At 38.8% G+C, this 15398-nt stretch overlaps 1 protein-coding gene across 2 annotated transcripts in view; it reads right to left on the bottom strand.

The window, feature by feature from the left end:
• The window catches only part of LOC103743050 (lysosomal Pro-X carboxypeptidase-like), a 108117-nt gene that overhangs the window by 18638 nt on the left and 74081 nt on the right, over positions 1-15398 (bottom strand). For both annotated transcript variants that reach the window (XM_029568874.1, XM_017800914.2), the window contains 5 exons: positions 13374-13555; positions 11712-11869; positions 10894-11063; positions 1249-1413; positions 338-525 (listed from right to left, as the gene is read on the bottom strand). In XM_029568874.1, the coding sequence (XP_029424734.1) occupies positions 338-525; positions 1249-1413; positions 10894-11063; positions 11712-11869; positions 13374-13555 (863 nt within the window). The remainder of the gene's footprint in view (positions 1-337; positions 526-1248; positions 1414-10893; positions 11064-11711; positions 11870-13373; positions 13556-15398) is intronic.

Genomic DNA, 15398 nt, shown 5'->3' with positions numbered 1-15398 from the left:
GGAGGGGGGAGGAGGAAGGGGGAGAGGAGGGGGGGAGGAGGAAGAAACCAGTTCTCCATCCTTCAGCAGCCATTGACAGTCTCTAGCTCTTCACCTAGGGATGGGGCCTTGTGAAATTTTCTGCTGGAGATTTTTTTAATTATGATTTTGTTGTCCTTGTCTTTTAAGCCTTTCAGCATGTTGATAATACAGCACAAAACTGAATCTGTCTTTCAGGAGTAGAAAACTCTGACAGGTGTCACTATTGTATTCTATGGCCCTTTCCTAGTTCTATTTTCTCAGCCATTCTACAAGTGTCTCATCAACCAAAGTTCCTCTTGGGACCACCAGAGCTCACCTGAAAATAATGTTCGAGTGTGTATGGATATTTTTGCCTCCATATATGGTAGTGATCCAGGAAGGCTGTGGTCTCACACCCCACTGTTTAAAACAGTCATCAGAAAAGTTGTCTAAGTTCCAATCACGGGGTTCAAACATGTCATCAATGCCATTAGTACAAAAAGGCAAGATTATTTCTGTGCAGGTCTAGAATGTAAACCAGGAAAGGGAAACAAAGAGAAAATAAAATACAAAAAGATGAATTACCCAAGGTCATTCAACTGGTAAGTAGCAAAGCTGGGGATTGAACTTGCAGTCCAGCTTCAGGGGCCCCACTCTTTATTTCCCTGCCACATAACCCCTTATTTTCCATAGAAGTCACAGAAGTCAGGACTATGCATTCCTTTCCTTGCAAAAGGCCTTCTTTCACATCTATGATTATATTTAACGCTCACTGCAACTCTAGCAGGAAAGTATTATTATTACTATTAGTCTTACTATGCAGACATAAAGGAATGGAGACTCAGGGAAAGTCAAGCTAGACTCCCTTTCTTTCATGAGTCCCTACAATGCTTCCTTTACAGGACTTACCAAGGTCTATTATAATGTTAATTTACCTATCTTTCTCACCAGGCTATATTTAATCGCAAAAATCATACATTATTTATTTTTATGTCTTTGAAGTGTAAGTGAGGTTAATCAAGAATAGGCACTCACTATATATTTAATGATTAAGTACGTGAATGAATGAATGAATGAATGAACGAATGAACGAATGAACGAACGAATGGACTGATCTGTAGTATCACAGTAGAATGCAACAGAGTCTAGACTGGAATCCAGGTTAGGTGATAGTCTTAGCTGGTCTCTCTTGCAGCATAACTGAAGAATGGAAAGCAAATGATACTGCAGGAAATCATACATGCTTACCTGATAGCCCCAAACCTGGGATCCCAAACTGGCAATTGCCGTTTCAAAAATATTGTTGCATCTCATCTGGCCTGAATAATTATAATATATATTCACAGCTTGGTAAATACTCTGCAAGAGCAGTGAATCAGACAAATGAGGATTTATCAAATACTCGCACACTACCTGTCATGTTGGGGAGATAAACAGAGAGTCCGATATGAATAGAAAGCTACAATTTAATAACACAAGAAGAAATATGATTATAGTTTGATCATAAAGCACTCTTTTTGACTGATTTATTTTTATTTTATAGGTATGAGTGTTTTGTCTGCTTGTGTAGACATGCACTACGTGCATGCAAGGCCCACAGAGGTCAGAAGAAGGTGTCAGATCCCCTGGAACTGGAGTTACAGATGGTTGTTAGCCACCATGTGGATGCTTGGGTTCTCTGCGAGAGCAGCCAGTGCTCTAAACTTTAGCTGAGCCATCTCTCCAGCCCCCCATAAAGCACTGTTAAACATCTAACTGAAGCTAGGTACGGTTGTATACACCTAATCCCAGCATGCACTGGAGACAGAGGCAGGAGGATGGTGAATACAAGCCCATCTAGTATACACAGCAATTTCCAGAAAGAAAGAAAAAAAAAATCTAAATTGCATTGCTTTAATTTTTCTCTCTTGAGGAAATCTTCCTAAACAAATACACCTTGTAAAGTCTCCACACATGGAAACAATGCCTTCACATGGTATGCAAAGTCCTGTCCACCAACTACACCAGCTTAATCTGTATAGGCTGCTGCCATTCAGGAAAGCCGTTCCCCACCACACTTTTTCCCTCCCATTTGCCACTGCTCATCCTCAAGTCCCTTTTCCCATTCTTTGGTGTTATGAGTGGCTTGTCAACTCATCTTTTATAACACCCAGCTCAAACATTCCCTCCTCTCTAAGGTTAACTTTGCCTGTGTTTCCCAGTCTGGAAGAACTAAACCAGTCCTTTCTTGGCATTTTAGCTTACACCTCTTTCTACCACAGCATCTATAATGTTGTCCTGTACTCATTTGATTCTACAAAGTCTCCCTCAGTGCTTAGCAAGGTCTTGTTGGATGAAGGACTATTTTTTTAATTAGCATACAAACTAGGTTTCATTTTAGTATTTCAAACAATGTGTTCGTCTCCTCTCCACAGTCCGTCCCCTCATTCTCCTATACCCTTCCACCTCCAGTAGCCTCTTTTCTGATTTCATGGGAAGGCCATCTTGTTATTGAAAAATTATAAAATTTCTTATGGAAAACAGTTCATAGTTCCAACATCTGTTCCAACATTTCAAATGATCAAAGGCAACCACCTAGCCCTCCAATATTTGCAGCCTCAATTCTAGCTCTGAAAATCACAGGCAATACTCTGGGTTAGGAGTAGAAGTAGAAACTGCCTAGAAAGATACATGGGGAATGTTCTAAGATACAGAAATAGCCTGTATTTTCATAGGAGACTGATTTAACTAACAAATGGTTCACATAAATCCATACATTTCATTATATGTAGATTTTGATTCCCTTCAAAAAAGAGTCACAATATAAACACGGAAGTGGTGGAAGGGTACCAGCAGAGATGGAGGGCACAGAGATATAGAAAAGAGTGGAGAGGAGATCAACCAAACTAAGTGTGCACAAAAATGCCATAAGAAAGCCTGTTACACTGTATGCTAAATTAACTTTTTAAAAATAATCATAAGCAAATATTTAACTCAATGGTATTATTTAAAGAGAGTTGTATTGTCTACAACTTACTTTGAAGTGTGTTAAAACGTAAGAGATAAAAAGATTGACAGGTGAACACATGATAAATCAAATACAGCAAAATAGTTTCATAGAGTTTAGGAAGTAAGGGCAAGGGATACATTTCAGTGGTGCAGTGCTTATCTAGCATGTTAAAGGCAAGTTTACTGGTATTCACTGTCCAATTATTTCAATTTTTCTGTATATTTGAAATATTTCTTAATAAAATGTTAACAAAAATTCACATAGTATAATCATAGATGAATCTTAATAACAATAGCTTCTTCTGGTGAGTAAGCCCTGAGTTTACTCATCATATAATTCTCAAAACATCAGTTCTATCTGATAGATTATACTCTACTACTTTGCCTGGAAGAAACTGATTGTAAGGTTAAACCACTTTATTATAGTTCACCAATGAGCAAATGGTAGAACTGGAATTTATCCCTAGCTATCTATACTTATGATATACACACAGTATATATGCATATGTTATGTCTATTATCCACTGTGCTATACAGATTAAAGTGTCTCCTTGTGAAAATACAAACAGCCCTAAGAGCAAAAACACTAAGTCCATATCATACCCTATCAACACTTTGGCGTGACTTCAGTGAGCTGTTCTCTTCCCATTTCATATGGAAAAATATATGTGGTAGGCAAGTTTTGACCAAAAGAGAGATTAGTTCAGAGAAGGATCCAGGAATGAAAAAATCCAGTTCTACCTGAGAGAGAGGTTCTAGGCAGAGGATCTTGCCTGGGCTAGGGACAAGTCAGGAAAAGAAGGCAAGGAGAAAGGAAGTGTCCAGCCCCTCATCCCGGTTCTGCCTCGGAGATGCAAATCAACAACTACCGAACATTTCTCAGAGAATGTTCCTAAGATACACAGCAATTAGAAATATTCAAGACAGTATGGAAGCTAAGAACCAATCACAAGATACATTATACTGTCCACTAGCAAAGTTATACTGTCCATTACCAGTTCTTTCCTCAGTCTGGATACCCCGCAGCAGACTCAGCTGGTTCCAAAACCAAAACTACAGAGTAGATGCATGGAGTGCAGAGAAGAGCATTATGTTCAAGCACGGTGTGGTGGAAGATGCAGGCAGATGAGGCAGGTTGGACAGGAGAAAGGAGGGAATGATGTACAAGTAGCTACAACTCTGGAAAAGCATAGTAGCAACCGAGTGACTCACATGCTGGAGTGAGAGCCCCTTTTAGAGCTAGAATACTGGGCCTCTGTCATGGAAAGAAAAGGAGTCCCATTGAATAACCATCCCTGCAAAGAGCAGTTGTTGTTCCCTTAAAAGGCACAAGCATGGCTAGAGACTGGCACCAGATGACAATCCATGGGTTTCTGCAGCCCCAGAGCATCATGGACAGAGACTTGGCCTCTGCTAATAGAAATTCCAATATCCAGACTAAAATCAGTCCTGAGCCCATATCTTGGCAAGGTCAGATCCTCCTTGGAGAACTAGGCCCAGTTCTGACCTTAAGAAGGACATTGACCAACATGAAAAAAATTCAGAGAGGAGCAGTCAGCTTAGAGAGTTCAGGAACAGATGAAGCAACCTGAACGTATATGACAGGATACATGAAATATTTATTGCAGGGAGGCTCCAAGAAGGGTGCAGATAGGAAAGGGGTCTAAATATGATCAAAATAGATTGTATGACATTGACAAGAATTCAATTACAAATGAAAGAAAAAAGATTGGACATTTAGAACATTTTAACCTTTCATTATCATAAATAAAGTTACATATCCCTATGGCTAGATCTCTGTCAAGCTACCCTCACATAAAGGAAGTATCAAGCTATAACATGTACTATTTGGAAAGTCTGAATATAACACATCATTTTTCTTAAATATTTGCAAGTTAATTGTGAGAATTGTATTAGAGAAATTCTAGAGTTCCTTTCTAATTTAAAGATTATCTAAATACAAGCATCAACTTCTAGCATAAAGAGACACAATCTCTACATATATCTCTGCACTTCCTCTGATAATAAAACAAGGCTTCAAAAGTATTAAATTCATAAGGACAAGACTACAGCAGTATTACACGATTACTCAAAGGCTACAGTAATTGAAAGGGGGATGATCACATACTTTTTATTAAAGATGTATAATATACACAACATGCATATACCTTTTTAATTTTTTATTTCTTTTTATGCACATAAATATTTTGCCTGCATGCATGTAAACATACCCATGTAAGTACAATGTCTACAGAAGCCAGAAGAGGACACTGGATCTCCTGGAACTGGAGTTATAGACTATTGTGAACTGGAACCCAGGTTCCAGTTCCAGCCAGTGCTCTTAACCACTAAGCCAAGTCTCCAGTCCAAGCATATACATGTGAAGTTGAGGTTGAATCATATGAAATTGTCATGTTTGTAAGTCAAACATCAGCACTTTTGGTACAACCTCATGAAATACTTCAATTCTAATGGTTTGCACATATGACCCATTTGATCAGGGCAACATTTGGTTGTTACTGAGGATCTGTGATTTAATTAGCAAGGAAAAAGTCCTCAACAACCACTTCTGTTCTAGACACTCAACACCCACTGTGGTGGTTTGAATGAGACTGTCTTCCATAGGCTCCAAGTATTTGGACATTTTTGTCCCCAGTTGGTGATGCCATTTTGGGAGATCTTAGAAGATGTGGCTTTGCTGAAGGAAACATGTTACTGGGAGAGTTCTTAAACCTTGCTGGATTTCCAGTCTCTCCCTGCTTCCTGTGTGTAATTGAAGATGTGAACATTCCAATTTCTACTCTGGCCACTTCTGCCACCATGCCTCCCCACCATGATAGACTCTGATTCCTCTAGAATCATAAGTGCAAATAAAGTCTTCCTTTTATAAGTTCCCTTGGTCACAGTGTTTTATCACAGCAACAGAGAAGTAACTAATAGACTCAGTATACCCTGTTTATGATTAGTGTGTGTGTGTGTGTGTGTGTGTGTGTGTGTTTTTAAGTTTTACCAAGTTGCTCAAGCTGCCTTCAAATTTGCAAACTTCTTACTTCAGGCTCTCAAGTAACTAGGATTATAGGCCTATGCCATGAGGTCTGGCTTTCACAATCATCTTCTTAAACACATTTTTTAACTCTTAATTTTATTTACTTTGGGTAAAAACTTAGAGGCAAATCATTGCAGTACAAATTTTTAAATACATATGCAATAGTTTAGAAGGAAATTAGAATAGTTGATTAATAGGAGGCTCATGGCTCACCACTTGAATTAAATAGATTTAATTCACTTTCCATTTCATACTATAAAAGCAAACACTCAGGATACACTTTTAAAAGGACATTAGAAGTTATTTTAATAATTCTAGTTTCTAAACTACAGAACTAGGGGAGAAGCCAGGTATGGTGGCACAAGCCTGTAATCCCAGCACTAGGGAGGCTGAGACTGGAAGATCACAAGTTGTAGGCCAGCCTGGGCTACAAAGCAGATTCCAGCATAAAACTGAATAAGTGTAGAAAGTAGGACAGCTGAACATTTAGGTTCTGCCCTTTGCACTCACAGATAAGAAAGTAATGATAATGATTTATTTAAAAGCTTGACGTCTCTGTATCTAGGATAAGCATTGGAATAAAAGAAAAAGGGGTGGGGCAAAAATAAAAAGTTTAAAAAAGAAAGAAGACAGGTTAAAAAAAAAAAAAAAAAAAGACCAATCTCCTCTAGAGAATATGGTCCGTCCACATTAGAAAAAGGATTAAACAGATACATTCAGCTTTTAGAACAGATTTCCTTTCTCTAAGGCATCAATACCCCTCTCGCACTCCCTCAGATAATCACATTAGTTTTGTCAGTAAAAGCTCTTTTCATAGAATGCACCTAAACCGCTTAAACCACCCAGAGAGGTTGCATACATTATCAAACACCGAGACAAACGGAAGAGATTTTCCCTTTTATGTCTTATTATTTCACTGTGTATATCTGCATGCTCAGAAGACCAAGCTAAAATGCTAGAATATTTGATTGGCTATCAGCTAAAAACAAAAATGACTGCAAAATTAACAGGTCACATCCTTCTTTGAAACGGCTTTTCAGATGACAAGAGGCCTGGAAGTTTTAATGTGGACTGAACTGTAAAACAACAGAGGGTTTTCTCTTTCCCCTGTCTCTTCTTCCTTGTGTTCTGCAGGCCAAGACCATGATTATTTCTGCATGAATGTTGCAGCTTCTGTTAACAGTAAACAAAAGCAAATAGAGACAATGTGCAAAGACAAATTAGAGAGAGTGATAGTTGAACTGACATGGAAAATGGCATTTAGTCACTGTCTAAGGATGCTCCAGAGGTGTACAAAGTCCAAACAAACTGGGAAATCATCTGCTTTTTTTTTCATAACCCAACTGTTACATATTATCTCCCCACTCTAGGCCTGAGCTAAAGATTCAGAAAAGGTCTGCTGTTTGTCAGCCCTTTAAAGAGGAGGAAGTGTATCAGAGGGAGGAGGAGTTCTGGCTAAATGGAACTATCCAAGTGAAAGAGCAGTCCCCAACTGGGTAGTGTTCCAGGGATTAGTGGATTGAGAGGACAGACAGGGGGTCAAGAAAGGAGAAACAGAATACACAGAGAAAGAAAGTGATCTGAAGCTCAGTTTGGGAGGGAGATGAAATGGAAAAAAATTATGAGAACTAAATGTGCAGCCAATGTAGGAAGGAAATGGAAATGAAGGCAGTAGAAGGTCCTCAGACCAAAGGCAGGAGAAGTGATTTTGATGGGGCGTTCAGGCAAGAAATGGAACCATAAATGTATTATAAGCAATTGTAATAATAATTTCTTAATATCAGGCTAGAAGTGTGGCTCAGTAGTAGTGTGCTTGCCTAGCATACATGATGCCCTGGATTCTGTTCTCAAACTCTCTTTACGAAAATGAATTCCTTAATATGATAAAATTTTAAAAAGAGTGGCTTTGGTAAGAAATTACTAGAGAAAATGGAAAGAACTATCTTGGGTTTAAAAAAAAAAAAAGTGAGCCAAGCATGGTGGCATATATCTTTGATCCCAGCACTCATACTCAAGAGGCAGAGGCAGGTGGAACTCTGTGAGTTCAAGCCCAGCCTGATCTACATAGTGAGTTCCAGGCCAGCTGGGGCTACAGGGAGACCCTGTCTCAAAAAACTAAAAATAAAAATAAATTTCATATATATCTGATAAATTTTTAAAAGACTGTGCTAAATCAAAAATAGATAAAAAATATTTGAAGTGAAATCCACTGATTTCAAGTGAATATTTAAGTGAAGAAATACTTGCTTACATTTAAAGTCAAACAACAAAACACCTTAAAAGGAACATTAAGAAAGTGGACAGAAAAACCAATTAGACTCATCTAATTGCCCACCATTCCAAATCACGATTAAACCAGTCAACACTAAAAAATCTATATTCCTCTGATTCTTTCTAGATCATGGGTCAGCAACTGTAACCTGCAGACCAAATGCAGCCTATGATTATACATTTTTTAAATGCAGCTTGTGTTTATAAATAAAACATTGCTGAGCATTCTTATTCATTTATAGATTACCTATGGCTGCTTTCGTTTCAGCTGCAGAACTGAGTAACTGACAGAAACCATATGGTCCATCAGGCCTAGAACACAGTCCTTTATAGACACAGCCTGCCAACCCGTTTAAAATAATAACCTCTGAAAATCTGTTCTTTGAGTGGGAATAGTGATATATGCATAATTCTTACTTTGTCCACCAACAGAATACAGATAAGTAGGCCTGACATTTATACCCATGTTTTCTTATAAGAGAGACATCGGCTCCTTTACATAACTTTGTAGTCAAGCATGGTGCAGCATGCCTGTAATCCCGCACTCAAGAGTTGAGGCAAGAGGTCATGAGTTTGAGGCCAGACCATTCAAGACTACCCTGAGCTACAAAGTAAAGTCTTGTCTCAAAATAATAATCATCATCTATTATAGTAATTATCAATATTCAATTTAATTTCATGCACATTAGCTTCCAGCCTATTAGTTGCAAAATGCTCACTTTATACATGAAGAAAAATAACTCTGAGAGTAACTGGATTATTTTATTTTAATTTAAAAGGCTTTTTATTTATTAATTTTTATTTTATGTGTACACGTGTTTTGCCTGCATGTGTACACTGCCCACAGGGGCCCCATCAAATCCTCTGCAACTTGATGTGGGTGCTAGGAACTGAACCTGTGCCCTCCACAAGAACAGTTAGTGCTTTTAACCACTAAGCCATCTAATTACAACCCACTGAACCCCTAATTAAAAGTTTTAAGCAAGGTGGAGTTATAGTAGTTCAGTAGCACACTGATAGCTACTGGGAAAGGGAGAGTCAGAAGGTTGCTTAGGAGCTTGACCAGACTCCAAGGGATGGACCCACACCCAAGAGCATTTGGGGACCATGAATTAGACTAAAGAGGACTTAAAAAAATAACAATAGAGGACATGAAGTGGGGGATTTGTAAGGTAGGGATGGAGATGGAGGAGGGGTCTAAATATGACCAAAATGCATTGTATGAAATTCTCAATGAATCAATGAAAACCAATTAATTTTTTATTCCTAGCATCCATTCTAGCTGTAGAGTCAATAATATTTTCAAAACACAATAATCTTTTGTTTTTAAAACTAGAAGACTTCTTAAGAGAATATTTAAAGAAGAACATATACAATAAACATTGTGAACAATAAAAGAATTTTTAAATTATAAGTTATTATAAATACAAAGAATGTAAACTTGGTATTTAAGTGTTTATCTACTTATAGAACCTAAAATTGGTTTGTTTACACTACTTAGAGTGTCTTCACAGTCGTTCCATTTGATCTTAGCATAACCCTTTCTAACTATTGACATCTTGTTCTTCTGAGGAAGACAGGAAGATTCATGGAGGAAGAGAACCTTGTCCAGCATCACATAGCTGGTAAGCAGAAGCTCCAGGCCAAGCCCTCACTGTTAAGACCCAAGAAGGTGCTCTTTCAACTCCACTGTTCTGCATGGGGCTCACCCTTCATAATACATGTGTCAATTAGGATGTTTTAGCAGCTCACTGAGTCATAGCACTATGATAGAGTTGCCATTTGTCAAGATTCTACCATGTGCTACCTACATCTAGTCTAAGAACTATCTATCTATCTACCTATCATCTAGATACATCTCTAGATAGATAGATAGATAGATAGATAGATAGATAGATAGATAGATAGATGATAGAAAGATGATTGATAGTAGATGATGATGATAGATGATAGACAGAGAGAGAGATAGATAGATGATAAATGATAGATAGACAGATGATAGATGATAGATAGATAGATAGATGATAGATAATAAATAGATGTAAGGAGAGATATGAGATTCTGCCTCACAACTATGGAGCCGAGTACAAAATTGAATTAGACTTGGAAGATGTGTCACTATAAAATCTAAATTGTATAATAAAAAATCCAAAAGTGCAAATACAAAAAAAAATACTAAACTAAACTAAACAAAAGAAGGAAAGAGGGAACACAGAAGATGGTACTTATATCAACAACTGTCTGGCATATATTCTTATGCAGTTTCTGTGTGTGTATGTGTGTGTGTGTGTGTGTGTGTGTGTGTGTGTGCAGCCCAGGGTTTGGCACATAGTAATTATTTCATTAACAGTAACTATTAGTCTTATGCAATAACTGATGAGATTTACCTCCAATTCTCAAAAGAGGAAACCAAGGATAATAAAAGTTGTATAAACTGTCCAAGGTCCAATCAGCAAATGGCTGAACCCAGGATTCCAGCCTGTATTTGTTAACTCCATAGAGCCCCTGTATCAGTTGGATCTCTTCTGCCGATGAAAGCCTATGAAAAGCATTTTACTGAAAAGGATGAGAGGAGAGTTTCCCATTACCTTGATAGGCCAAGCAGGCAAAGGCTTTAAAAAGTTAGTTGGATAAGGGTAGTTCACCAAGGCCAGGTTCACCCAGGTTTCAGAGATCCAGTCTTTCAAACGTTGTACTTCCTCAGAACTTAGGGAGTGACATATGTGGAAGGTTTTAGTAAGCCATGCTAGACCAGTGCCTGGAGATAGAATGACATTGTTGGAGACTGAAAAGTGCCAGTCAACAGAAATCTTCACAAATTATTCATTCTCCATTTTGGATTATAAAAAATGCAGTTTTCTGTGTCACTTCACCAAGAATTTTGCGTCATTCAACAAAGTGCTTTAAAGCAATCAGATAATTCCATGATGGATGAATTGAATGTCATCATAGAGCTTCTCAAAATTTGTATTCTATATTGTTCCCTCATTTTAGCATACTATTGAAATAATAAATAGTAACACTATAGAATAGTGTGAATGTACAAACAACTATGTAAAACAGAAGGACTGAACAAGTGTTGAACAAAAGAGAGCAGGCAATTCCAATTACTAAAAATCTCAAGAACAAGCAAAATTAACCTCAAGTTCAAGGACTGAGGATGGTGATTAACTACGTACAAGTGGCCACAATGAAGATGTCACCAGACTTCTGAGGCAAAGCTGATGCTCTTTATCCATCTGGATGATAATTATACCAAGTAACTTATCAACCTGTGCATTTACTGTTGTCTTGTTTTCAGTACGTATATTATACTTTAATAAAATGGCTTGAGAAAGTAGGAGTGTTAAACAAATGCAGTTAAATATTTAAAAAATGTAAATCCATTCTTTTAGGTAAAGCTTACCTGTATTTGAGATTCGGTTAATGGCACCCCAGGACCTGAGGATACTCTGTGAACATTTTGTACCACTATTCTTAAAATCATCAGTTACAATCTTCATGAACACACCACAGGGAACCAAATCCTCAAACTGCCAGATGGGGGCAGAAGCTGCAAGGGCTCTAAATAATAAGGGAAATGAAAGGAGAGAAAGAAAATGTAAATCATCTGACTGAAGTTTTAAAATGGAAACCAAGACAACAAAAATGGTGAGGAAAATAACACAGTTGTTGGTTAGGCAGAAACCAGAAAATTCAGTACAACAGCGTGGAGCATGCTTTACCCATACTGAGTTTCTAAGCTTATTTTAATCGTTAGGAAGTGCTCATGACAGGGCTGGAGAGATGGCTCACTGGTTGCTCTTGCAGAGGACCTCGGTTCAATTCCTAACACCCACATGGCATGTTAACTACTGTCCTAATTCCAGTTCCAGGGGTTCTGATGCCTTCTTCGGACCTCCGTGGACATTGCATGACCGGGGTGCACTTACAAGCATGCAGGCAATGCACTCATACACAAAAAATAAAAATAATAAATAAATAAAAAGAAGTGCTCATGCCAAACTGTAGAACAAGCAAGGAGAAATCAAGCTAGTGCTGACTTCAAAGCCTCATCTCTACTGGCTAGTGCTTACTGTGCCAGAAGGTGCTATGCACACTACTGGAAAAAGAAATGATCAACCTTACCCAGCTGTGAATCCTATGAACTACAAGAACAACTGGCCTGGCAAGATATGCCCACCAGTACAATTGTGAAACAAATATTATGGGAGTAACCAACCCATCTCCAATTATATTGATAGTTCACTTCAGAAGATGGGGTCCATACCTGACATTGATATCAGGCTAGGATCCTGAGGTTAGACAAAAGAGGAAAGAGTCTAATTCTAATTTTCTAATAAATAGTTATAGTATTAAACTGACTCCTAGTGACTTGTTATACCCATAGATTAGTACATCTCTCAGCTCTCACTAGAGAAGTTTCATGCAATAGATGGTGATTAACACAGAATCCCAGAACTGGCCAATGTGCAGAGAACAAGAGGCTACAGAGTGCTTATTCCTGAATAGGACACCTATATCACACTTCTGCCCTCCAACATTCAGGGATCATTGTGGAAGAGGGGGGTGGAAAGATTCTAAGAATTAGAGGTGGTAGATGACACAAGGAAGTAGAATTCTCCAGGCAGCTGGTCACTTACTCATATGAACTCACAGCAATGGTGGCAGCATGCACAAGTTCCAGTCAAGTTCAAACCAGACAAAGAGAAGTAGGTTAGAAACCCCAACCCAACCTGAGAAAAGTTTGTCAATCAATGATTGTTAGGAGGGAAAGAGACAGTCTTTCAAGGATGAGACTCTTGGTAAGTTAACCATGCTCCATGAATGGACCCACACTGAAAGGCCCATTTGGAGATACAAATTAGACTTTGTAGGTCTTATTATATATAATACAGTACTTTAAATTGGGCAAGGGATATCAAAGGTGGGTGCAGATAGGGAAAAGATCTAAATACCATCAAAATACATTGTGTGAAAATGGTAAAAAAATTCTATAAAAACTATCTCTTCCTTCCCCACCCACCCCCAAAAAAGAAGTGCTCATGTCTATCATCAACGCACTTACCCAACTACCAGGTGAGGATATTTCATCCTGAACCAGGCTGCAAGCACACCACCATAAGAGCCTCCTACAGCGATGACAGGTTGACTGTCAGCTCCTGGGATTGTCCTTTGCAAGTGTCTGATTAACTCTGCATAATCAGCCAGAGCTTGTTCTGATGTCAGAAAATTCAAGTGCTTGGAATCCTAAGGGGGAAAAAGAAGACAGGTATGTATATGCACAGTACAGCACTATGGGCAGAGCATAGACCTGGAACAGCCTAAGTCGTGTAAACTTTACCTCAAACAGAATTTCCACGTAATTATGGTAAAACACCCGGTCAAAGCAACAGCTGTCCAGACCAACAACTCATGAAGAGTGATGTAAGTTTATAAAAGAATATGGCCCATTTGTTCACCAAATGTAATTTCTCTTTTTTATATATTCACAGAAAAATGTGATACAAGGAGCAAGACCAAGCACACTACAACCACCTTTCATCCTACGGGTCAAAGCTGCAGGCATAACTGAGATCTATTTAATCTAAGGCTTTTACCAGTTGAATTCTGATGCTATTGTTCTGATTTACCAATAAATTTAAAGACAGATTTCATACAATTCATAATTTTTATTTTAATTTGTGAGACTCCTTATTTTGTCACAAAAATAATACATTTGAGAAGCATTTATAAAAAACAATCAGCCTTGGGGCTGGAGAGATGGCTCAGTGGTTAAGAGCACTGATTGCTCTTACAGAGGACCTGGGTTCGATTCCCAGCACCCACATAGCAGATAACAACTGTCCTAACTCCAGTTCCAGGAGCTCCAGTGCCCTCTTCTGACCTCTGCAGACATTGCACAGTACAGGTGCACTTACATACATGCAAGCAATACACTCATACACATAAAATAAAAAATAATAAATTTTAAAATATTTTTTTTAAAAATCAGCCTGGGGCCGAGTGAGATCTTGTGCAGATTTCCCAGGAGTACCAAGGGGCACTGTCAAGCCATAGCTCTTGCTCTATTTCCCAGAGTGGGTGGTGGTCTCTTTGCCCCCAGATGCTCAGCATTCCCCAGAATACACAAGGGATGTGAATGCTGAGCATCTAGGAAAAGGGCAAAGGTACTCAGAGGATCTGGAAAGACAGGCTTCTTGAGCCCTCAGCTCACAATCACCCATTCTGTGGGTGGATGTCAGTGAACTCACAAGGTTTGAAGAAAATATTTATTTCTAAGGTAAAAGTAACTTTGCAAAAAGAGTTATTACAGAGAGTTCTGAGCCACTTTGGGAAAATTGTGACCAAATTTCTGACCCTGATAATATACGTTTCCTCTCTGCCTTTTCCATTTCTACCTGGATAGGGTCTGTTTTCCTTCACACATACACATATATGTACAGTGGCAAAAAGACAAAAATGATTGTCAAAACCCAAGATCTGTTGCCAGGAGGGGCAGGAGGAGGAAGAGGCCTGGAAGGACTTCAGAGTTCCAATTTGCAGACAAAGGTAGCAGAGAGGTGTGAGCTGGCAGCATGGCTGAGGAAGCTTTAGGCCTTAGGCCTGAGTTCCTGTACCATGGAAGATGCAACACTGGTCCAGACAGCACAGAGTGCTCAGAGTGCTGACTGGCGTGTGTCCTTCTCCTCCATCCTCTTCATCCCATAAGCTTTACCTCTGCGGGTCCCCGGAGCACCTTCAAGTGGGACAGTTGGTCATGGAGAAGCAAACTCACGCTATCTGTGTCCTTGATGGAGCTTAAGTACTAACTTGCCACCTCCCCTGGTGATGCAGCCTGGCTTGGCTCCACCCTGAAAGTCTCATCATTTCAGACACCACACCGCAGCCTGTGAGATCACTCCTATGGCAGCAGGACAACACGCCCTCCATCCCAAGCCTAGGGCATGACCTGTCTGCAGGCTCACTTTCAAATGTCATCTGTACTAGATGCTATTTGCTGAAGGTTTGTTGAGATTGGAGAAATAACAGAAACAATCCATCAGTAATATTTAATGACAAATGTGACAGAATATAAAACTAAGCTTAACAT

This window comes from Nannospalax galili, unplaced genomic scaffold (genome assembly GCF_000622305.1).
Source record: "Nannospalax galili isolate Female #2095 unplaced genomic scaffold, S.galili_v1.0 scaffold278, whole genome shotgun sequence".
In the NCBI taxonomy this organism is placed as follows: Eukaryota; Metazoa; Chordata; class Mammalia; order Rodentia; family Spalacidae; genus Nannospalax; species Nannospalax galili.
The sequence above is the reverse complement of the archived record's forward strand: the minus strand, read 5'-3'. Positions and strand labels throughout refer to the sequence as shown.